Below are 24,615 nucleotides of genomic sequence, written 5' to 3' on the forward strand. Positions count from 1 at the left end.
AGCAGCATCTTCGATTTCCTTCTGTCTGCAATTGTGGTCACTCACCCCAGAGGCCAGTAGTGACCCCTTAGTGACCTCAGTCACAGGCCAGGAGAGCCCTAAAGAGGATGCTGGGAACCGTTGGAGTCCTAGGAGAGGTAAGTATTTGTTATTTTTAATCACCTCCCCTGGGCTGGCATCTATTGGAAAGGGTTCCGGCATGTCTTTCCATTAACAATATGTATAGCGCTCGGTGAATCAGGCTTTCCCCGATCATTATCAGGGTGCTTACACTGTGTGTAATGTGTAGATGAGTGATGTTACCCATAATGCACCAGGAGATGCTCCTAATACTGGAGTTGTGAAGTATTCACCATAATGTCCTGTTATCTGCTCAGATTTAGACATTTAGACATCCAGCTTCTGGTTTATTTAGTTATATATCTTCATATATAGTTTGCGTCTTTTCAGTTTTCTTATTTCTTTCTTCTCCTCTTTAGACAATCTGTTGCACCTCAGACTGGAACATAAAACAGACAGCGCAGTATTAGTGACTTTGTATTGTGAGGCTTTCCTTCTGACCTCAGATTAGTCAGTGACTAGATCTGCTGAAGATGACTCTGTACAATCTTCCCAGGGGCTGGTGATGGGCTATAAGGGTTACATGTACATAGTCAGCACTGCAGGACAGATAATAAAGAGGACACGACCACCAGAGCGGCGCTGTAGTCACGGAGGATCTACCAGGTGAGTAAAAGTCATTTTATTACCATATTATATGATATTATTCCTAAGGCTTTTTTAGCATGTTGTGATATTGTGTGGAATTGGCTTCAGGACAAATTGAAATCTCTGGACCAGCAGTATAGCAAAGTCAGACTTGCAGGACTTTGTGTCCAGTTAAAAAAAATGTTTTCCCTGTGGACAGGCAGAAGACGCACACAGTCAGTCACCTTTGCAAACCCATTCAAGTCTCTGTCTTCTGTCCAGTTTTGCTGGGCAGAAGATGGAAACTGCCTAGATTAGCTAAAACGGGGACTGGGCGCAGATGTGAACCCGCCCTTACACGTGTTTTGTTATATACATGTTTATTTCTTTCGTGTGTATTGGAACAACACAAGAAAAAGAGAAAAACAGCCAAAAAGTACATAATTTAACACAAAACTCCAAAAATGGGCCGGACAAACTTACTGCCATTCTCAGCTTAGTATTTGTTTGCACACCCTTTGGAACAAGCAATTGAAATCAATCACTTCCTATAACCATCAACAAGCTTCTTACACCGCTCACCTGGAATTTTGGACCCCTCTTCTTTTGCAAACTGCTCCATGTCTCATATTTGGGGGGCTCCTTCTTTTTTCCCCAACAGCAATTTTCTCTCCACAGGTGTTCAATGAGATTTAGATCCAGACTCATTGATGGCCATTTTGGAACTCTCCAGTGCTTTGTTTCCATTCATTTTTGGGGGCTTTTTGAAGTATTGGTGGAGGTCATTGTCCTGCTGGAAGACCCATGACCTAAGACCCCAACCCAGCTTTCTGACACTGGCACCCTACATTGCAACCCCAAATCTTTTGGTAATCTTCACATTCAAATGTAGACGGATAGTTGACATTATTGCCCCCGGAGCCTGCAGGACAGCTGGAATTTCTTTAGAACTTGATTGGCCCTGGTTATCCACCATCTGGACTATCCTGCATTGCAACCTTTCATCAGTTTCTCTCTTCTATCCACGTCCATGGCTTGTAAACTTCTTAATTATGTTGTGCACTATGGACAAAGGAGCATCAAGATCTCTGGAGATTGACTTGTAACCTTGAGATTGCTGATACTTTTCCACAATTTTGGTTCTCAAGTCCTCAGACAGATCTTTTCTCTTTCTGTTCTCCATTCTTAGTGTGGCGAACACAGACACACCATGCAAAGATTGAGTCAACTGCTCTTCTTTCTATCTGGTTTCAGGAGTGATTTTTTTATTGTCCACACCTGTTACTTGCCACATGTCCAGTTTGCCTTTTTTTTTTCTATATTTTTTTTTTTTTGGTGTGTTGTTCCAATACACACAAAGGAAATAAACATGTGTATAACAAAACATGCGTAATTGCAATAATTTTCTGGGAAAAATACTTAATTTTCTACTATAGCTATGAAGGTGTAGTCAGCAGTTTATCTCTTAGACATGACAATGGTGGGAAGCATAAAATAGAATAAAATCCACATGTACCTACATGTCTCATCCTGTACACATCTCTTATACTCACTCTAATTCCTTTATCCTGCAATCTGGACTGGACAGAACAGTCACCAAGTCACTGAGGTGAGGACCGGACAAACGGTTATTAGACAGGTCAAGTATCTTCAGGGACTGGTTATTCCTTATTACAGAGGCCAACTGGGTGCAGGAAGTGTCTGGTAGATTATTATTATACAAACTGTAAGAATAAGAAGATGAGATGTAATGACAGTATCACACATGATAGAATTAGATACACAGCTCAAGCGATAGTATCACACATGATAGGATTGGATACACAACTCAACAGGAAGTATTATACTGATGAGCAAAAGGGTAACAATGTTTAGAATTTGTGACTTTCAGGCTCCAGATCTCACTATCCTCTACCGCTTCCAATGTGAGACTACTATAATTTTATTGACAATTCTCTTGGCTATCTCATGTGACTTGTAACTAGCATAGAACTAGTTATGCATATTTTTGTCATATAACTGCATTGTTACTGTTTTGCTCCTATAAATCAAAATTTTAATTTTTGCTATTTTATAAATCCATCTTTGGTGTTTAACACTGCCTGAATCCTTCTGGACATGTTCTCGATCAGATTCAAGTATGTATCGACAGAAATCTGATCCCAGGTTTCTTCTACATGTTCTCAATGTTGGTGCATACTGGCCAAGACCACAATTGATCCTGGTCAAGTATCCCACGCCTTTGATTGTAAAACTACCACATATCAACAGGCTTCCTCACCAAACTTGACAGTGCCTTCAATTTTTCGATCCATTAGCCCCTTTTCCCTTGTTTTTTCCAATCCCATTTTCACCCATCATAGCCCATATTATTGATTTTTGTCTGATCTCCCCATATCACACGTTTCCATTCTTCTACTGTCCACTTTTCTTATTTTTTGCAAACTCGAGCCAATGCTTCTTATGATGATATTATGTAACAAGCATCATTTGCATGAAAGTCTATTTCCCTGTTACGAAGTATACAAGCCCCCTCTACTGCCGTGTTTGTAGCTCCAGAATTGATAGAACTTGTGATGGGCCGATTTGTTGACTCTAATATTTTGCCTGGACGTCCTCCTCTTGGCTTTTGAATGGATAAACAGACTTCTTTTCAGATTCTTCCCACTGTCATGGCTCTCACATGATGCTGTTTGGCAATTTGGCCAAGATACCGCCATCGATGCGCTGGATAATGCTGTTTCTTTTTTCTTTTTTTTTTCTTCATAGCTGATTCTCAATTTGAACCAGTTATTAGTCAGTGGCCCCGTATAAACTGTGTAGAAATCCTCATTTTTCCCTTTCACAATTATCTCATAGACATAACAATGAATGCAGAGCATAAAATAGAATAAAATCCATGTACCACATGTCTCCTCCTGTACACATCTCTTATACTCACCGCAATTCCTCTATCCTGCAGGCTGGACTGGACAGAGCGGCCATCAAGTCACTGAAGTGAGGACCAGACAGACGGTTATTAGAAAGGCCAAGTATATTCAGGGACTGGTTATTCCTTATTACAGAGGCAAACTGGGTGCAGGAAGTGTCTGGTAAATTATTACTACGCAAACTGTAAGAATAAGAAGATGAGATGTGAGTGATGTATCAGTATACAGTAACACACATGATAGGATTAGATACACAGCCAGGGGCATAACGGGGTAGCAGTGGTAGCGGCTGCCACAGGGTCCGGGACATCAGGGTGCCTTGCGGCAGCCACTACCGCTGCAGATTTTTTTATCTAATAAGCCGATACTTACTGGAGTAACGGGCCCTATTTACTGCAGCGCCGGATGCCGCAGGGTACTGCCTGAAGATGGATGCAGCAGCAACCGGCATTTTCCACAGGAGCTGCCTCCTCCACAGCAATTGCTGGCTTCACTACTGCACACAAGCAGGAGCCGCCTGCTGTCTCCCAGCACTTGCATGATGACAGTGGGCAGGAGAATCTTCTGTTTCCTGCCCACTGTCCCCAAGCTCTGATTCCTTCTGCTGGTGTCTATCCTATGTCTATATGAGTGTCATGATGTCATCAAAGGTCCTTTAGCCTACTAAGATATGATCAGAGTCTTGTGTGGGCAGGGTTATTCAGGATTGGACAGGTCAGTGTACAATGGGGGGAATAGGTTGCTGCAGGCTGCCTGTGAGCAAGAGGAGGAATAGTGGTTCCGACTGTGAGCAAGAGGGGGAATGGGGGAGTTCAGACTGTGTGCAAGAGGAGGGAATGGGTGTTGCAGGCTGTGGGTGAGAAAGAGTGTAGTGGAATGGGCGGTTCCCCTCTCCACATCACCCTCTTGCTTGCACACATTCTGCACCTCCATTCCCCCCTCTTGCTCATACATACCCAGCACCACATGTCACCCTCTTGTTCACATACAGCCTGGACGCCCATGTACCCCTCTGGGGGAGGGGCATATCAAAAGTTTGCCACGGGACCCTGACATTCCTAGTTACGCCACTGTACACAGCTCAGCATCACACATGATAGGATTAGATACACAGCTCAGTATACAATATCACACATGATAGGATTAGATACACAGCTCAGTATACAGTATCACACAGGATAGGATTAGATACACAGCTCAGTATACAGTATCACACATGATAGGATTAGATACACAGCTCAGTATAGACGTCACATATGAAGGTGCAGTCAGCTGTTTATCTCATAGACATAACAATGGTGCGGAGGAGAATAAAATAGAATAAAATCCATGTATAACTTGTCCCCACATGTCCCCACATGTCTCCTCCTGTACACATCTCTTATACTCACTGTAATTCCTCTATCCTGCAGTCTGGACTGGACAGAGCGGCCATCAAGTCACTGAAGTGAGGACCAGACAGACGGTTATAGGACAGGTCAAGTATCTTCAGGGACTGGTTATTCCTTATTACAAAGGCCAACTGGGTGCAGGAAATGTCTGGTAAATGGTTATCGACCAAACTGTAAGAATAAGAGGATGAGATGTGAGTGATGTATCAGCAGACAGTATCACACAGGATAGGATTAGATGCACAGCTCAGTATACAGTATCACACAGGATAGGATTAGATACACAGCTCAGTATACAGTATCACACAGGATAGGATTAGATACACAGCTCAGTAGACAGTATCACACATGAGAGGATTAGATACACAGCTCAGTACACAGTATCACACAGGATATGATTAGATACACAGCTCAGTAGACAGTATCACAGGATAGGATTAGATACACAGCTCAGTATACAGTATCACACAGGATAGGATTAGATACATAGCTCAGTATACAGTATCACACATAAGAGGATTAGATACACAGCTCAGAATACAGTATCACACATGAGAGGATTAGATACACAGCTCAGCAGACAGTATCTTCCTCATCTGTAATTTATTCTAAAGCCCCTTCTATACATTTCATCTTGTAGGGACATTTATGGTGATATATTAATAAAAGTTACACATGAGATGTTGTAGATCTGCACTTATATATACACAAGACCCTCCATCGTCCATCTACTGCTCAGTCCAGTTCTCGCTAACATCACCGCAGGAATCTGACCCCATCTACTACATAATAGGACCCGTACTAACAGACATGATGTACAATACAATAAGTTTATCAGATGTTTTTCAGAACCTTAATACCACAGAAAGATAAAATATAACTAGTATTTACCTCAGATTCTGCAGGTTATGTAACCCTGGTGCAAGTCTCTCTAATCCTTCAGGGTCTAAGGAACATCCCCATAGATCGAGTTCTTCTATATTTGGGCAGGTCTCCATGATTAATGCTAACACTGTGCAGTCTAGAGCTGAAATATGAACACCAGAAAGGTCCAATCTTCTGTATGAATGTAGTGATTCCTGTACTAGATCCTTATTCCGGGACTCAAACAGATAGTAGAATGTCCCGAGAAGACGTCGCTTCTTGTCTTCACTTTCCCCCAGCTTCTGTTCTTCTAGAATGAAGTTCTTCAACCAAGTGATAACATCTCTGGAGGCCTGAGCTGCTTGTTTGTCCAGGTATTCAGTTAGTATTGACCTGGTGGTGCCGTCTGATAGACCACACAGGAAACGGAGGAATATCTCACCACGCCCATCACGATAGGATTTTGCAGCTTCTAGTGAATTCTGTAACTTCTCAGGAGAATAATCAATATAATGGACCAAGGCAGAGAAGAATTCCTGAACAGTGAGATGTAAGAAGGAATAGATCACAGGTTCCTCGGATTCCATTAGAAAACTTGATAAGAGCTTTGACTTATTGTCCACATGGAAAGAATCCAGATCTATTTCCTCAAAAATAACCCTGTGGTTCATGACTCCATGTTCTGCCATCCATCCGATGGACTGCAGGATCTTCTGAGCGTCACTTTTCTCCAGGCAGTGATTGGACAGAATGTTGGCGACAAATATGACAAAGAGTTGTGTCACCGTTTTGGGTAATAATGTCACCTGCTGGTCACTACTTGTTGTCTGGAAGGCCTTGGATAATACAGTACAGATGATCCAGCAGTAGGACGGGAGGTAACAGAACGTGTACAAGGTGGCATTCTGCTTCACATAAGTAAAAGCCTTTTCTGACAGTTCACGGTTGGAGAAGAAATTCTCAAAGTAAATCTTTCGTTCTTCTGGAAGAAACCCAATGATTTCTACTATTCTCTGAAAAACTTTACAATCAATTGATGCCAGTCTGGTTGGGCGACTGGTCATTAGGACAGAACAACCATTAAGAAGAGACTTTCTCACCAAACTAACCACAATCTGACCACAATGTCCGAGCTGTTTAGGATGATAGTACAAGTGACGTGATGTGAAATCCATTGTATGATTGCTTTCATCTAATCCATCAAATATAAAGAGAAGTTTCTCTGGATCTTGTAAGATATTCTCCAGCTGCTCCTCCAGATATGGGTACTGATGAAGGATCATGGTCTCCAGACTAACCTTATTCAGTCTGTTGAGTTCCCGGAATTTGAAGAAAAAGACAAAAGAGAATCTTTGATAGAGATCGCCCTTCACCCAGTCATAGACAACCTTCTGCATCAGTGTGGTCTTCCCTACACCGGGCACTCCGCTCACCATTACCATATGTGGTACAAGTCTGGATCGGTGGCACCAACGAAACATCTTGTTGGGTAGAATGCGCTGTAATTCATTTAGTTTTTTTTTCAAATATTTCTCATGTCTTACCCCGATCTCTATGAGCTCATTCTTACAACGTTCCCTAAAGTGATCAGTGGAGACAATGATGAGGTTCACGTAACGTGTAGAGAAGGGGAAACTTTCCTCTTCCTGGTTACATCTTGGAGGTTTGTTCTCTGTAAGTGTCTTAGTTTTTTCATGTAAATGTTTCTTGTGACTGTTCTGGATTTCTGTAAAAAAAAAAAAAAAGGTGAAGATAAGAAGCCAAAAAATATTTTGTTGCACAATTCCCTAGTGCTGATGCAGAAACCAGCAAGGAAGGGAAAGACAGGAAAGAGACAGTGAGTCCTAAACGTGACCCAGTTCCTGACCCTATATACTTGCCTCAACTGTCCTAATGACAGGGACAACTTAGCGACCGTCCCTTCTCTGAATAAGTGATACACAGAACAAGACAAAACAAGACAAAAGCAGAGTCAGCAAGCAAAGGGTCAAAATCAGAGAGACAAAGCAGTACCAAATCGAAATCCAAAAGAGTAGTCACAACTGTATCCAAAGGTCAGAAGTAAGTAATACAATAGAAAGATAATAGCTTAGCCAAAACAAGTCACAATAACCAGCAAAACTGTGTGGGCTGATGACCTGTTTATAGGAAGTCCAGAACCCGCCCCAGACTTGATTGGATTGGTTAGCTAGGCTGTCAATCACAGGTAAGGCTGATAGTAACTATTTGAGGAGCAGAGGAAAACCAAGGTGCAGGAAATGGGTGTGGCAGAAATTCAATTACAGAGAAGAGGTAATAGAGCAGTGTTGAGACACCATGCGAGCGGAGGGTGGTGCAGAGATCCGAACAGGCAGAGACATTACATTGATAATGGAGAAAAAAATTATAACGGGAGATGAACTCACTTAGCTGCTACCACCAACACCAGAAGCACTGGAGACATGTTTGCCTGTTGCACCACCATTTAAGCTTCCTATAAATCTGACAAGGGTATTTTTTTACATTTTTGTGCTGCCTATTGGCTGTAATCATTATCATCTCTGCTGCCATCACCTACTCCTTCTGATGTCAGCTTGTCAACCTAACCCGTTTGCCAGATGCCATCCCCAACAGAATGATCAATGTCAATGTCGTTGTGCTCACCACTTTTTTCATGGCCATAAAATTCTTGCACAACCTCATTATTTCAATTCCTAGATTTGTCCCCAGTGCCCCTAAAAGCACGACTTTCAGAATCAAAGCCCCTGCCACTACTACCTCCTCTACTAACAGTCATGCCTTCCGCCTGTGCCTTCTTCAGAAACAAAAAAATCCTGATTATTCTCATTCAACTCATCAAGAAGAGGAAGACTCTGGCTAGGATGAAGATGAAGAAGACATGGTTGACAGTGCAGAAAGTCCTGGCAGTAAATTATATGTTACAGAAGCACATGTCCTGCTATGACTGATAGGAGACAGCCAAGTAATCAAAAATGTAATATTCATTCTCAAGAAGTACAACAATCCTTCAGCTACTGGTGGAAAGAAATGGGTCAATGACAATGAAGTAGAGGTGCCGGATTATCCCATAGGCTTTTCAAGAATTCTTCCAAGAAAATACGGAAAAATTTAGCAACGAGAGGTGTAACTTGAAGCTCCTGGGCCTCAGTGCAGTCTTCTCTTCAAACAGTTTGTTTCAAACCTCCTGTAAAACTCCATAAAACATCTGCAAAGTCCAGAGTGCAGGGTGCAGGTTCCAGAAAGGGTATCTAGTATGGCCAGTGGTGTATAGGTTGAATTGTAGCTATAATGTACATCCAAAATTATCCTCATAGTTTCTGTCACTCACACTAGATCCATAACAGTCAGCAGGTTGCTGGGCCCGTCTCCTGAATACAAAATGGCACTAGGAATAACTTGTATCGGCAAGTCTGACCAGAGTACTCCAGCTTCCACCTCCTCAGTCCTCCTAAGGAGGGAGCAGAACAACAACTTGTCTTCTCCCCCTATCAAGAATGAGGACACAATGCAGAATGTCATAAAAATACCAAGACCCCTCACAATTTTTGTATTTTATAACACAGAAAGTAACGTGTATTAGCAGGACGCCTTAATGACTGGAACCTTCTCCCGCTGTCCATCTGCTTTATCTGCTTGTAGTTGTATTAGTTTAGCTTTATAGAGACTGTATATATAATATACACTTACCTGTCAGTTCTGGGGTAAGTCGGTGACCATATTCATCCAGTAGGATTTGCTCCACCAGAGCGTCACCTAATGAGACACAACAGATTAGTAGGATATTCTAGTGTATAGATGTACAGATATAATATAACTATGGGATTATACAGTGACCGGGACAAGGTGTAATGTTCCTAAAGGTAAAACTGAGAAGAACACCCCCGGCCCCTGCTCCTCCATTGTACCCAGATCACTGAATTCCAATGATGTAGTATCCAGTCTTGATGTTACCAAGGCTGTTATCAGGCACATTTTATCCTGGAGCCAGAAAAGTATTGAAGAGTTTGTATATAAGGGGGAAGAATCAGGAGATGAGCTCTGAGCATCGAGGACACAGAAGAGCCGTAGACTATGTTCCCCATAACTACATATATAGAATATAGCGACATATCAACCTATGTATATAAGTGTGTGTAACCCAAACCTCAATATATCCACAAAATAAAATGAACAATACAACTTTATTACATCAATATATATTAGAATACAATGAAATAAAACCATAAGACTGAGTGTGAGGGTTACAAAAATAAGAAAGTGCTAAAATGGGCCAAATATTATCAGATATCTTAATATGGGAAGTAATGTATCAGCCCGCTGGGTACAGGCAGATAAGAAAGTATATTGCTGACCATACATACCCAGCATATTATCAGCAAGGAGTGTGAGCCCAAAAATGGAGATAACTCGGTGGTATATACAGAACTATTAGACTACCAGGGATTTTTTTCTGATCTGAGCAGAATCCTCCTTGTGTATACACTACTGTATGTGACTGATCCAGAGGGGAGATCTATATGTAACTTATATAATCCCCTATTTCATGGCAGACACATCACATACACAACGTTACCTGTATAACACATCGAATACACAATGCTATCTGTATGACGAACACATCACATACACAATGTTACCTGTATGACGGACACATCACATACACAATGTTACCTGTATGACAGATACATCACATACACAATGTTACCTGTATGACGGACACATCACATACACAATGTTACCTGTATGACACATCACATACACAATGTTACCTGTATGGCGGACACATCACATACACAATGTTACCTGTATGACGGACACATCACATACACAATATTACCTGTATGACGGACACATCACATACACAATGTTACCTGTATGACGGACACATCACATACACAATGTTATCTGTATGACAGACACATCGCATACACAATGTCACCTGTATGACGGACACATCACATACACAATGTCACCTGTATGACGACACATCGCATACACAATGTTACCTGTATGACGGACACATCTCATACACACTGTTACCTGTATGACGGACACATCACATACACAATGTTGCCTGTATGACGGACACATCTCATACACAATGTTACCTGTATGAAAGACACATCACATACACAATGTTACCTGTATGACGGACACATCTCATACACAATGTTACCTGTATGAAAGACACATCACATACACAATGTTACCTGTATGACGGACACATCACATACACAATGTTACCTGTATGACGGACACATCACATACACAATGTTACCTGTATGTCGGACACATCTCATACACAATGTTACCTTTATGACACATCACATACACAATGTTACCTGTATGACACATCACATACACAATGTTACCTGTATGACGGACACATCTCATACACAATGTTACCTTTATGACACATCACATACACAATGTTACCTGTATGATGGACACATCGCATACACAATGTTACCTGTATGACACATCACATACACAATGTTACCTGTATGACACATCACATATACAATGTTACCTGTATGACGGACACATCTCATACACAATGTTACCTTTATGACGGACACATCACATACACAATGTTTACCTGTATGACAGACACATCACATACACAATGTTACCTGTATGACACATCACATACACAATGTTACCTGTATGACACATCACATACACAATGTTTACCTGTATGACAGACACATCACATACACAATGTTACCTGTATGACAGAGCTCCTCCAGTACAGCGCGCAGGCCGGGGGTACCCTGATCCTTCTGTATGACATGAAGACTAGCCCACAATGCTATCACAGCTTCTCTTCCTCCATAGAAAATATCCTGTATTAAAGTCCGGGCCAATGTTTTTCTATCATTTTCTAGACTGAGGTATTTCTAAGAAACAGGAAAGTCACACATGAAAGGTCATTATACAGAATACAAAGGGTTAACACACTTATATTCCATGTCAGTTTTCCCTATAATGAAATGATTGTAGAGAAAATCCTTCCTGTAGCACAAATAACAATCAGATTATTCCCTACAACCCAATTTTTCAGCATGCCTATTGTTTCACAACAACCCAACATGGCTCCCCTTTTCATTTTCCTCCTTCGCCGTTACCCTTGACCATACTTGCTGAATAGGCCAAAATCGGAATTTTGAAACCCTCCTGAAATGCCCCAAGAATGCTCATTTTGAGGTGGGGTTTACATAAAACCTGTCCTTTTTGTAGCTCAGTTGTAAGAATTGACATGTATACTCGGGATCTCAGTAGCAGATTGCAGTCTCCATTGCTCAGCCAGAGGTGTTAGTCTCTTGTTCCTACTTGCTGCAGATGGAGGTCCGATGGCACCGCACAGACCTGCCTCCCCATTCATCTCATAGTCTATGTAAATTCAATAGGTAGTCTTTTTAAAAGGGTTCCAACTTTGGTTGTATAATGGGGTGGTCTACTTATAGAGATTCCAGCTTCTATACAGTATATTGGGAGGACTATAGGTCACTGAAGAGACTCTGAAGAGACTGGTCTTTAAGAGGGGGGCTTTTCTCAAAGGGGTGGTCTTCTGGAGAGGTTTAATTGTATGCATTTAACTACGATGGAAAAAGAACTGGCAAAGTTGGAACTTGGCCATTAAGATGGAGATCTGGAGTAACCTGTTCCTATAACACAATATCATATGGGGCTCTTGTATGTAATACCGATAGGTCTTCTCACCTCAAGATCTGCAATATTTCTGGATTTCAGCTCACTGAGAAGTGATCGAGGACTCAAGTTCTCCACAATGTAATGCAGATCATCCTGGAAATATTTATATGTCTTCCTCAGTACATGATCTTTATACTGACAAAGCTGCTGATGAAACTGCCGGGTCTTATCATCTAGGAAATAAAGGAGACACAGGAATGAAATCTTCTAAGGCATGCAGAAGACGACAGTATTGTATGTAGAATAGTCCTGTCCTTCTACTAATGAGAATCCGCAACCCCTGTAATTTCTCAGCACTATTAGGATGGATTTACAGGAGAGATTTTTTATTTTATTTTTGTATTTATATACATGTAAATATACGATAGACCTAAAAAAAAAGTGAACCAACATCTACATTTTACTATTGTGTAGGGGACAATTTTGTGACCAGTTTTGTAATATTCTTTTTTGAAATTTTACTTCCTTAGGGGGCATTCACACAGAGTAACGCCGGGCGTGTATCACAGCTGTACACGCCGGCGTTACGGCAGACTGACGAACACTTCCCATTCACTTCAATGGGAGCGCTCGTAAACGCCGCTGTTACGAGCGCTCCCATTGAAGTGACTGGGAAGTGTTCGGCAGTCTGCCGTAACGCCGGCGTGTACGGCTGTGATACACGCCCGGCGTTACTCCATGTGAATGCCCCCTTATAGCAGAAAACAGGCTCTAAAGTCTTTGACTAGAAACCTTTTAACTAGAACCTTGTTAGGCGAGTCTCACAAGATTTGTCTCACGTGGTTCACCGGGGTTTTGCTTAGACCAAACATGGCCGAACCTGATGCCAGGAACCGCTGAGGCCTGTGATTGGCCCTCAGCAGTCACATGGGTCATGTAGCGTTGTAATGCTCCTTGACATCAGGCAGTAGCTCTGAAGACAGCAAGGAGCGGTGCTGGAGCCAAGGAGAGGTGAGTAATAACCATAATAACTGAACCAAAATAATAGATATAAACAAAATCACATTGGTTAGCCTGGTTGGTAGTTGGTAGATATGAGCAAATTAATTCTGCAGAAGTGGAGTTCAATCTGAATTTCAGGAAATCTATTCGCCAAGAATCTGGATTTCCTCATGTTTTGATGCATTGAATCACATTTTTTAATAAAATGGCCACTGCACATGTTAGAACAAGGGGCAGGGACCTCTGGGAACCTGGGATTACCCATAATGCCAAGTGTGCAGCCAGCCGCCCCGGTGATGTCAAAGCCCTATAAAAAACAGTGGCCATTTTAGGTACACTCATTTCACATCGCACTTACTGTATGGACAGCCATCAGCAGGAGCTAAGGACAGTGGTAGAAAACGGATAGAAGTTCAGGGAAAGAGGATTGCAAGTGTAAAAGTATAGGGAGGAAATCAAAGAAGAATTTGGGGTGGTTGCAGCAGCATTAACAGAAACATACTTAATACACATTGCAGCGCTAACTGCCGCTATACTGCTGCTCATTACTCATACCTGTGTGTTCAAGGTGGAACACAACAAGCCTTTTACAGCAGAAAACAGTGGATTATTATCTATTAATATCTGCACTTAACTTTATCAAGACGTTTATTATATGGGGCTTATTCACTGTTCATTCAAAGCATAACATTACAGGCCTTTACTACTATTGTGCAAAAGAAAACTGAATTCTTATCCAGTTATCTCTGCAGTCATCTGTTATAACACGTATTTAACGGTGTTTATCAGCGGTGAAACATATTAGGGACATATTCACTGTTTTGTTCCCACTATCAAATTAAAGGCTATTTCTCAAGACAGTCGTGGCAAAAATTAATCATTCTTAGTAATAGTCACTAATCTCTGCGATTAGCGTATATTCTACCATTTACATAAGGGTGTTTATCAGTGGGAAAACAAATTAGGGACATATTCGCCATTTTGTTCCCTGTATAAAATTACAGGCCATTTCTCAGTATGTCAGACAGAGAGGCAACAGGCCATGCACAGAGGAGGGCCATAGGCCTAAATGTTTCTGGCGCAGGAAACCCAATGGTTGAAGAATGGTTGATTCAGACATCCACTTCACCCCAAGTCACATCCGACACCCCCAGCCAAGAGTCGGTGGGTTCGTCAAACACAACCCTTAGTTGGAATGGCCAGTGAGCAGGCCCTATACCCTTAGGTGTCCTGAACCTGCCTCTGTCCTTTTCTGTTCCCTCAGCCAGAGAATTACTGTATGCTGTGAGCTCAGATCCACTATACAGTGAGGAACAGGACAGTCAGCAGCTAGTGCCCAGCCAAGATCTGGAGGAGACATCCGCCGCTTCCTCCAGTGGTAGTGATAAGAAGAGTGGCATGTGAGCTGATGTTGCAAGTGGTCAGGCTCCTAGCTTATGAGGAAGAGGACATCAGTGACCTGCAGACATTAGGACAATGTAGCCGATCACAATTGGGATGACTACTGGCTCGCCACAATGTTAGACCCTTACTACCTGGGAAAAATGGGGGATTTTTTTTATACCCGCTGAGAGGGAGGAGAAACTGAACTACTAAAGAGACATGCTATATGGCAAGTTGGCCACTGCCTATCTGCGCCATCCATCGTCCATCCTCTTGCATGTCTGACCACAGGAATCCTGAGCCCTCAACTTGCACTGACATGGCAACTGTGGAAGGGGGTGGGGGTGGCAGGACCAGTTTGGGCTCCATCAGCAGCAGCCTGAGCCTAGAGTCGTGGATGAGCAGCTTTTTTCACCTGCATAGTGAAGAAGTTGCTCATCAGCAGCTAGACACAGAGCAGAACTTGAACCAGCAGGTAGTGGTATACTTAGCGTGCACCCTGCTACCCATCATGGAAGATCCACTGAGCAGCCAAATTGGATTTATGGCCGCAACTAGCTGAGTTTGCCCTGGCTGGAAAAGCTGTCCTGCCCGGCCAGTAGTGTTACATCAGAGCGGGTGTTTAGTGCGGCAGGGGCCATAGTTACCAAAGAAGAATTCACATGCCCATCCAAAAATTTGGAGAGTATAGCATTCGGCAAATCAGGTTCTGCAGCAGGCTCATCTCTAGTCGTAACCAAGAAACGTCGTAACCCGAGACCGTCGTAACCCGAGGACTACCTGTAGCTGGTTTCAGTTATTTTTGATTAATCATCCAGCCCTATATGCAACACATTTATCAAGTGTTTTATACACTTTTTATACACTTTTTCAACTTCTGTGCAAAAGAGGCGTGGCCTCAAAGGAAAGGGGATGTGACAATTGTGGGAAACAGGTGTGGCCTTAGTTATTTAGTATTTTAATCTAATAGGTCTAAACAGTCTAATATTACGCCAGATCATCATCAGACATTAGTCTAACAGCTAATAAATCTGCCCCACTTTGTATCATCAGTATATACAGATATAGGAGTTGCCAAAGAGGGAGGATGACTTCAAATAGCTGTATCACTATTGCCAAATTACGTGATCACATGACTCAGTGTTTGGCAGGCACTTATATATATGCGGTTACTTACCTATGAGTCATAGCCAAATTAGATGGCAGGTGCCATGGGGCGGTCTTATCTCCAAGGGGTGAGAACCTCTATTGTATACCGATATGTACAGTGTTTGCCAAAAGTATTGGCACCCCCTGCAATTCTGTCAGATAATACTCAGTTTCTTCCAGAAAATTATTACAAGCACAAACTCTTTGGTAATATCTTCATTTATTTTGCTTGCAATGAAAAAACACAAAAGAGAATGAAAAAGAAGTCAAATCATTGATCATTTTACACAAAACTCCAAAAATGGTCCGGACAGAAGTATTGGCCCCCTCAGCCTAATACTTGGTAGCACAACCTTTAGACACAATAACTGCGCACAACCGCTTCCGCTAACCAGCAATGAGTTTCTTACAAGGCTCTGCTGGAATTTCAGACCATTCTTCTTTGGCAAACTGCTCTAGGTCCCCCCTGAGATGTGAAGGGGGCCTTCTCCAAACTGCCACCAAGAGATCTCTCCTCCCCCACAGGTGTTCTATGAGAGTCAGGGCTGGACTCATTGCTGCCACTTTACAAGTGTCCAGGGCTTTCTCTCACCACCATTTTCTAGTGCTGACCTGAAGTGTATTTTGGGTCATTGTCCTGCTGGAAGACCCATGACCCCTGAGGGAGACCCAGCTTTCTCACACTGGGCCCTACATTATGCTGCACAATGTGTTGGTCGTCTTCAGACTTCATAATGCCATGCACACGGTCAAGCAGTCCAGTGCCAGAGGCAGCAAAGCAACCCCAAAACATCAGGGACCCTCCGCCATGTCTGACTGTAGGGACCGTGTTCTTCTCTTTGAAGGCCTCTTTTTTTTCCTGTAAACTCTATGTTGATGCCTTTTCCTACTTTTGTCTCCTCTGACCAGAGAACATTCTTCCAGAACGTTTTTGGCTTTCTCAGGTAAGTTTTGGCAAACTCCAGCCTGGCTTTTTTATGTCTCTGGGTAAGAAGTGGGGTCTTCCTGGGTCTCCTACCATACAGTCCCTTCTCATTCAGACACCGACGGATAGTACGGGGTGACACTGTTGTACCCTCGGACTGCAGGGCAGCTTGAACTTGTTTGGATGTTAGTCGAGGTTCTTTATCCATCATCCGCACAATCTTGCGTTGAAATCTCTTGTCAATTTTTATTTTCCGTCCACATCTAGGGAGGTTAGCCACAGCGCCATGGGCTTTACACTTCTTGATGACACTGCGCACGGTAGACACAGGAACATTCAGGTCTTTGGAGATGGACTTGTAGCCTTGAGATTGCTCATGCTTCCTCACAGTTTTGCTTCTCAAGTCCTCAGACAGTTCTTTGGTCTTCTTTCTTTTCTTCATGCTCAATGTGGTCACACAAGGACACAGGACAGAGGTTGAGTCAACTTTAATCCATTTCAACTGGCTGCAAGTGTGATTTAGTTATTGCCACCTCCTGTTAGGTGCCTCAGGTAAGTAATAGGTGCTGTTAATTACACAAATTAGAGAAGTATCACATGATTTTTCAAACAGTGCCAATACTTTTGTCCACCCCCTTTTTATGTTTGGTGTGGAATTATATCCAATTTGGCTTTTTGACAATTCTTTTTGTGGTTTTGCATTGAAGACAAATTAAATGAAGATAATACCAAAGAATTTGTGATTGCAATAATTTTCTGAAAGAAACTGAGTATTATCTGACAGAATTGCAGGGGTGTCAATACTTTTGGCCAACACTGTATATAAGATTCTGGGAATGTTGTATTTGAGGAAAAGAACCATGAACTTGTCATGTATATTCCTGGCAGGTTAGGTTACAGACAAGATGGCGCTGGTCACTTGGTTGCTATTAGAGGTGGAGAACCAAGTTTGTCCTGAATATTCCAAATTGTTCAGTCTTTAACTAAACCGAACAAATGTCGATTTGCTTCAGATGAACAAAGTTTCACAGTTCCTTACAAAAAGTGATAATACTTAGCTTTTATTAATGCTAAATTAGGACATCCACTGAAAAATATATAAAAGTTTCAGGTAATCTGTCAAATATCTGATATTTGTAGTGATCCTGAGCCTGACCCCTGTATATTCCTGACTATTCTCCTGCTGTGACCTCTAGATTCTGTGTCTGATACTGGTATTTGTCCATACTTGAGCTCCGGGATATTAGTGACCACTGCCTTCACCTTTAGATGTGACACCTGGGATTTGTAGTGCTTATTCTAGTCACCTTCCTACCTGGCTACTTTTCAGCACTTGCTTTCTCCCTCCAGTCATCAACTATTCTGGAGAAGTGACCTGGAAATCTTCAGATGTCTATTAAAGGGTGACAACCTGAGGACTTCATATTCCAGTATAGACAGCACCAGCATCTGTCACAGCAGATGTGAGATGTCTCAGACTTCAGCGCCCGGTCACACTGCAAAAAATGGTCACAAATGGACTCACAGGATCTGCTGCTAATGTCTGGCTGCCAGATATGACAGGACACCTGCAGAGGTCTTGTGGAGTCCAGGACTCAATGGGTCAGACGTATATTGATGGTGTGACGGGAAACTACAAAATAGGTGGGTTTAATGTTATGGTTGATTCGGGTTAACATGATTAAGATTGTTGTAAGACGGAAGAAGAGGAAACATTCTTACCATATCTGAAAGAATCCTTATCAACTCTAGAAGACTCCTCCTGACCATCACTGGAGGAATCCTGACCATCACTGGAAGAATCCTTATCATCTCTGAAGGAATCCTGACCATCTCTGAAGGGATCCTGACCATCTCTGAAGGGATCATGACCATCTCTGAAGGGATCATGACCATCTCTGGAAGAATCCTTATCATCTCTGGCAGAATCCTTATCATCTCTGAAGGAATCCTGACCATCTCTGAAGGGATCCTGACTATCTCTGAAGGGATCCTGACCATCTTTGAAGGGATCCTTATCATCTCTTAAGGAGTCCTTATAATCTTTGGAAGAATGTTCACCCTCTTTGGATGAATCCTCACCATCTCTGAAGGAGTCATTGCCACTTTTGGAAGAGTCCTTAGCATCTTTGGAAAAATGCTTATGATCTTTGGAAACTTTATCACCCATTCCTGAGCCTGGGGAGATAGTATAAAAAAAAATTCATAATCTTTAAGGCAGAAGAAGATTTCAGTTTCTACTTAATTGGTTCTAAACACTTTTATTTTGTGGCAATCTCCATTTCCTCCTATCCTGGAATGGGTTCTACCATTGTATAAAATTGGCGATCATTGGACTGCTAATCCTCCTCACTGTTAAGGCAGACCCCTACACACAGTATAATGTTCCATAGTGGCCTCTATGGTGTTATTTGCAAATATTGCAAAAATTTGGGGTTCGGAAGTAACTCGAAATATTTAGGGTACACTCTTGTCAAACCACAGAGTATAATTAGCAGAGGTCTAGTAGAGGTGAACACATATAAAAATGTTACTTACCTCTCCTGTACTTCAGCGCCACTCCCTGTTCTTAAAACAGCATGATAGTAGATATTCTCCAGCCCCTGAGGGCTATTGATTCCCATGAATTGCAGTATTAGTGGGGGAGCGTTATCGCTGTTATAACCGCATGTGTCTGACGACCACTCTTCCCCCTAGTCAGTTCAGAACTGTCGTTCAGTCGCCCTGCTATATCAGTGATCCTCCACCCTAGCACCTTCATCTCAGAAGTATAGACATCTTATATATACTTCAAGTGTATATATGGGAATTTCCTCTGTTTAGAGAAGGAATTAAAAATGCTAAAGAGGTTACTTAGTAAATAACCATAGTAGCTTCATAGGCAACAATAACACCAACCTTGAGCAAACAAGGAAATACCTATTCAGCACACAAGGCATTAAGGCGGCATTATAAAGCCAATATAGGTGTGAAATAGAGCAGTAATACGATTCACTCAGGGGTGATTTACGAATTACTGTACTATCCAGCCAGCTATTTGGTTCATCACAGACGTATATCTAGTAGCCTAGGTATACAGTCCTATGAAAAAGTTTGGGCCCCCCTATTAATCTTAATCATTGTTAGTTCTAACTATTTTGGTGTTTGCAGCAGCCATTTCAGTTTGATATATCTAATAACTGATGGACACAGTAATATTTCAGGATTGAAATGAGGTTTATTGTACTAACAGAAAATGTGCAATATGCATTAAACCAAAATTTGACCAGTGCAAAAGTCTGGGCACCTCAACAGAAAAGTGACATTAATATTTAGTAGATCCTCCTTTTGCTTCTAGTCACTTCCTGTAGCTATTAATCAGTTCCTGGATCCTGGATGAAAGGATTTTGGACCATTCCTCTTTACAAAACAATTCAAGTTCAGTTAAGTTTGATGGTCGCCGAGCATGAATAAATAGTAATAAATGATTAAGATTGATAGGGGCGCCCAAACTTTTTCATAGGACTGTACCTATATGTGTCATTTGCTCCCCTATTTTTCCTGCCTGTTGGCCTGACAAAGACGTAGGTTCAATGTCGAAATGCGTTGCCTTATCTGCATTGTAACTGAGTGGAGTCTTTATGTGGAATAAAATGTATCTTTTTAATCGCCGAGTTCATTACTCTTTGATCTTCCAAGCAGCGCTCAAACAAACCCCATTTTTTTCCTTTGATTTTCTTAAATATACACAAAGGTAGCCTGTAATGGTCACCATTTTTGTCTAGATTGACAATAGACTGGCATAGCTCGATTTTGTAATATTTGACTAATAGAGGTGTCTTTAGAATGACAGGCATATAGTCAGGCAGATATTTTAGTTTATTTACATTTCTTTTGAATTCCTCTTATATTTCTCTTATATTCCTCTGAAACTCTTCTTATACTTCTCTTATACTTCTCTGATACTCCTCCTTATATTCCTCTTATATAGTCCTCTAGTCACTAGAGATGAGCGAACAGTGTTCTATCGAACACATGTTCGATCGGATATCAGGGTGTTCGCCATGTTCGAATCGAATCGAACACCACGTGGTAAAGTGCGCCAAAATTCGATTCCCCCTCCCACCTTCCCTGGCGCCTTTTTTGCACCAATAACAGCGCAGGGGAGGTGGGACAGGAACTACGACACTGGGGGCATTGAAAAAAATTGGAAAAAGTCATTGGCTGCCGAAATCAGGTGACCTCCATTTTAGACGAATAGTGGATTTCAAATCCGGGTCATATGAGAATGTGAACTTTGTGACTATGAGACAGGGATAGCTGTACAGGCAGGGATAGCTAGGGATAACCTTTATTTAGGGGGGAATGTTATTAAAAATAACTTTTTGGGGCTCTATCGGGTGTGTAATTGTGATTTTTGTGAGATAAACTTTTTCCCATAGGGATGCATTGGCCAGCGCTGATTGGCCGAATTCCGTACTCTGGCCAATCAGTGCTGGCCAATGCATTCTATTAGCTTGATGAAGCAGAGTGTGCACAAGGGTTCAAGCGCACCCTCGGCTCTGATGTAGCAGAGCCGAGGCTGCACAAGGGTTCAAGCGCACCCTCGGCTCTGATGTAGGAGAGCCGAGGGTGCACTTGAACCCTTGTGCACCCTCAGCTCTGCTACATCAGAGCCGAGGGTGCGCTTGAACCCTTGTGCACACTCTGCTTCATCAAGCTAATAGAATGCATTGGCCAGCGCTGATTGGCCAGAGTACGGAACTCGACCAATCAGCGCTGGCTCTGCTGGAGGAGGCGGAGTCTAAGATCGCTCCACACCAGTCTCCATTCAGGTCCGACCTTAGACTCCGCCTCCTCCGGCAGAGCCAGCGCTGATTGGCCGAAGGCTGGCCAATGCATTCCTATGCGAATGCAGAGACTTAGCAGTGCTGAGTCAGTTTTGCTCAACTACACATCTGATGCACACTCGGCACTGCTACATCAGATGTAGCAATCTGATGTAGCAGAGCCGAGGGTGCACTAGAACCCCTGTGCAAACTCAGTTCACGCTAATAGAATGCATTGGCCAGCGCTGATTGGCCAATGCATTCTATCAGCCCGATGAAGTAGAGCTGAATGTGTGTGCTAAGCACACACATTCAGCACTGCTTCATCACGCCAATACAATGCATTAGCCAGTGCTGATTGGCCAGAGTACGGAATTCGGCCAATCAGCGCTGGCTCTGCTGGAGGAGGCGGAGTCTAAGGTCGGACCTGAATGGAGACTGGTGTGGAGCGATCTTAGACTCCGCCTCCTCCAGCAGAGCCAGCGCTGATTGGTCGAGTTCCGTACTCTGGCCAATCAGCGCTGGCCAATGCATTCTATTAGCCCGATGAAGTAGAGCTGAATGTGTGTGCTTAGCACACACATTCAGCTCTACTTCATCAGGCTAATAGAATACATTGGCCAATCAGCGCTGGCCAATGCATTCTATTAGCTTGATGAAGCAGAGTGTGCACAAGGGTTCAAGCGCACCCTCGGCTCTGATGTAGCAGAGCTGAGGGTGCACAAGGGTTCAAGTGCACCCTCGGCTCTCCTACATCAGAGCCGAGGGTGCGCTTGAACCCTTGTGCAGCCTCGGCTCTGCTACATCAGAGCCGAGGGTGCGCTTGAACCCTTGTGCACACTCTGCTTCATCAAGCTAATAGAATGCATTGGCCAGCACTGATTGGCCAGAGTACGGAATTCGGCCAATCAGCGCTGGCCAATGCATTCTATTAGCCTGATGAAGTAGAGCTGAATGTGTGTGCTAAGCACACACATTCAGCACTGCTTCATCACGCCAATACAATGCATTAGCCAGTGCTGATTGGCCAGAGTACGGAATTCGGCCAATCAGCGCTGGCTCTGCTGGAGGAGGCGGAGTCTAAGATCGCTCCACACCAGTCTCCATTCAGGTCCGACCTTAGACTCCGCCTCCTCCAGCAGAGCCAGCGCTGATTGGCCGAATTCCGTACTCTGGCCAATCAGCACTGGCTAATGCATTGTATTGGCTTGATGAAGCAGTGCTGAATGTGTGTGCTTAGCACACACATTCAGCTCTACTTCATCGGGCTAATAGAATGCATTGGCCAGCGCTGATTGGCCGAATTCCGTACTCTGGCCAATCAGCACTGGCTAATGCATTGTATTGGCTTGATGAAGCAGTGCTGAATGTGTGTGCTTAGCACACACATTCAGCTCTACTTCATCGGGCTAATAGAATGCATTGGCCAATCAGCGCTGGCCAATGCATTCTATTAGCGTGAACTGAGTTTGCACAGGGGTTCTAGTGCACCCTCGGCTCTGCTACATCAGATTGCTACATCTGATGTAGCAGTGCCGAGTGTGCATCAGATGTGTAGTTGAGCAAAACTGACTCAGCACTGCTAAGTCTGCATTCGCATAGGAATGCATTGGCCAGCCTTCGGCCAATCAGCGCTGGCTCTGCCGGAGGAGGCGGAGTCTAAGGTCGGACCTGAATGGAGACTGGTGTGGAGCTATCTTAGACTCCGCCTCCTCCAGCAGAGCCAGCGCTGATTGGTCGAGTTCCGTACTCTGGCCAATCAGCACTGGCCAATGCATTTCTATGGGGAAAAGTTAGCTTGCGAAAATCGCAAACTGACAGGGATTTCCATGAAATAAAGTGACTTTTATGCCCCCAGACATGCTTCCCCTGCTGTCCCAGTGTCATTCCAGGGTGTTGGTATCATTTCCTGGGGTGTCATAGTGGACTTGGTGACCCTCCAGACACAAATTTGGGTTTCCCCCTTAACGAGTTTATGTTCCCCATAGACTATAATGGGGTTCGAAACCCATTCGAACACTCGAACAGTGAGCGGCTGTTCGAATCGAATTTCGAACCTCGAACATTTTAGTGTTCGCTCATCTCTACTAGTCACCCCAATGGCCAAAAGCACTGTATTTTAAAAGCTCTACTCACTTCAAAGGCCAAAAACACTGCTTTTTAAAGGTTCTACTCACTCTAAGGGACAAAATCTGAATCTCTGATGTTTAAAGGCTCAACTCACCCAAAGAACCAACAAATCTCTGCTGGTGCAAGGCTGAACTAAGTTAAAAACTCTGCAGGTAGAGGCTGAAGTCACCTGAAGGGTCTCAATCTCTGCTGGGAGCTCAGCTTAAGGGCCTTGAACTTAATTTGGAAGGGCTCATGTTAAGGACCTTAAAAGTGAATTTGGGGGGGGGGGGGCGGAGCTTGGCGGTGAAGCGGGATGGCCGCATAGGTTTTGAGCTCCGTGACTACAGCCTGTTTAGCGACTTTCACAGCGACTTACCCGTGCTTTTCTTCCGAATCCATCCTGGCTTGGGTAACGGGTTTCACCTCTGACATGCCTAAGAGGAGGAAAACTGGTGTTAGACCGCGAAAACTGACGGACTTCTATTTCACCCATGGAGGGGATGCTATCCAAGATGGCGCAGGCTCTCACTCTGGCGGGAACTCCAAGGCCTCGTCTCCTCAGGGCTCGACTTCGGTCATACAGCATCCTTCCTCTCCTCCTCGGGGGGCGTTGCCGGAGACTGCTCTTCCTCAGCTGTTGCCTTCATCTGAGCCGTCTTTGGAGGAAAACCCAGCAGGTAATACCGACGATAGGAGACGGTCGGCCTCAC

General features: G+C 43.3%; 1 protein-coding gene across 1 annotated transcript; it reads right to left on the bottom strand.

Annotated features, from left to right (window-relative positions):
* Nucleotides 1–411: 411 nt before the first annotated feature.
* On the bottom strand, nucleotides 412–24,337 carry LOC142214615 (NACHT, LRR and PYD domains-containing protein 6-like). The gene is made up of 11 exons (XM_075283553.1): nucleotides 24,282–24,337; nucleotides 20,496–20,590; nucleotides 18,708–19,163; nucleotides 12,596–12,759; nucleotides 11,601–11,772; nucleotides 9,560–9,625; nucleotides 5,900–7,598; nucleotides 5,009–5,179; nucleotides 3,629–3,799; nucleotides 2,241–2,411; nucleotides 412–499 (listed from the first exon to the last, which is right to left on the bottom strand). Exons 1-11 carry the CDS (start codon nucleotides 24,335–24,337, stop codon nucleotides 412–414), a joined length of 3,309 nt encoding a protein of 1,102 aa, XP_075139654.1.
* Between the last annotated feature and the right edge of the window lie 278 nt (nucleotides 24,338–24,615).

Source organism: Leptodactylus fuscus, chromosome 7 (genome assembly GCF_031893055.1).
Source record: "Leptodactylus fuscus isolate aLepFus1 chromosome 7, aLepFus1.hap2, whole genome shotgun sequence".
NCBI lineage: Eukaryota > Metazoa > Chordata > Amphibia > Anura > Leptodactylidae > Leptodactylus > Leptodactylus fuscus.

What these genes read in the sequence shown, in the direction of transcription:
- LOC142214615 (XM_075283553.1), bottom strand. Translation starts at nt 24,337, where the DNA reads ATGTCAGAGGTGAAACCCGTTACCCAAGCCAGGATGGATTCGGAAGAA. An exon ending in GATTCGGAAGAAAAGCACGG is followed by an intron (nt 20,591 to 24,281) that starts GTAAGTCGCTGT and finishes GACTCCACTCAG; the next exon opens with TTACAATGCAGATAAGGCAA. An exon ending in TGCAGGATAGAGGAATTACA is followed by an intron (nt 3,800 to 5,008) that starts GTGAGTATAAGA and finishes TTATTCTTACAG; the next exon opens with TTTGCGTAGTAATAATTTAC.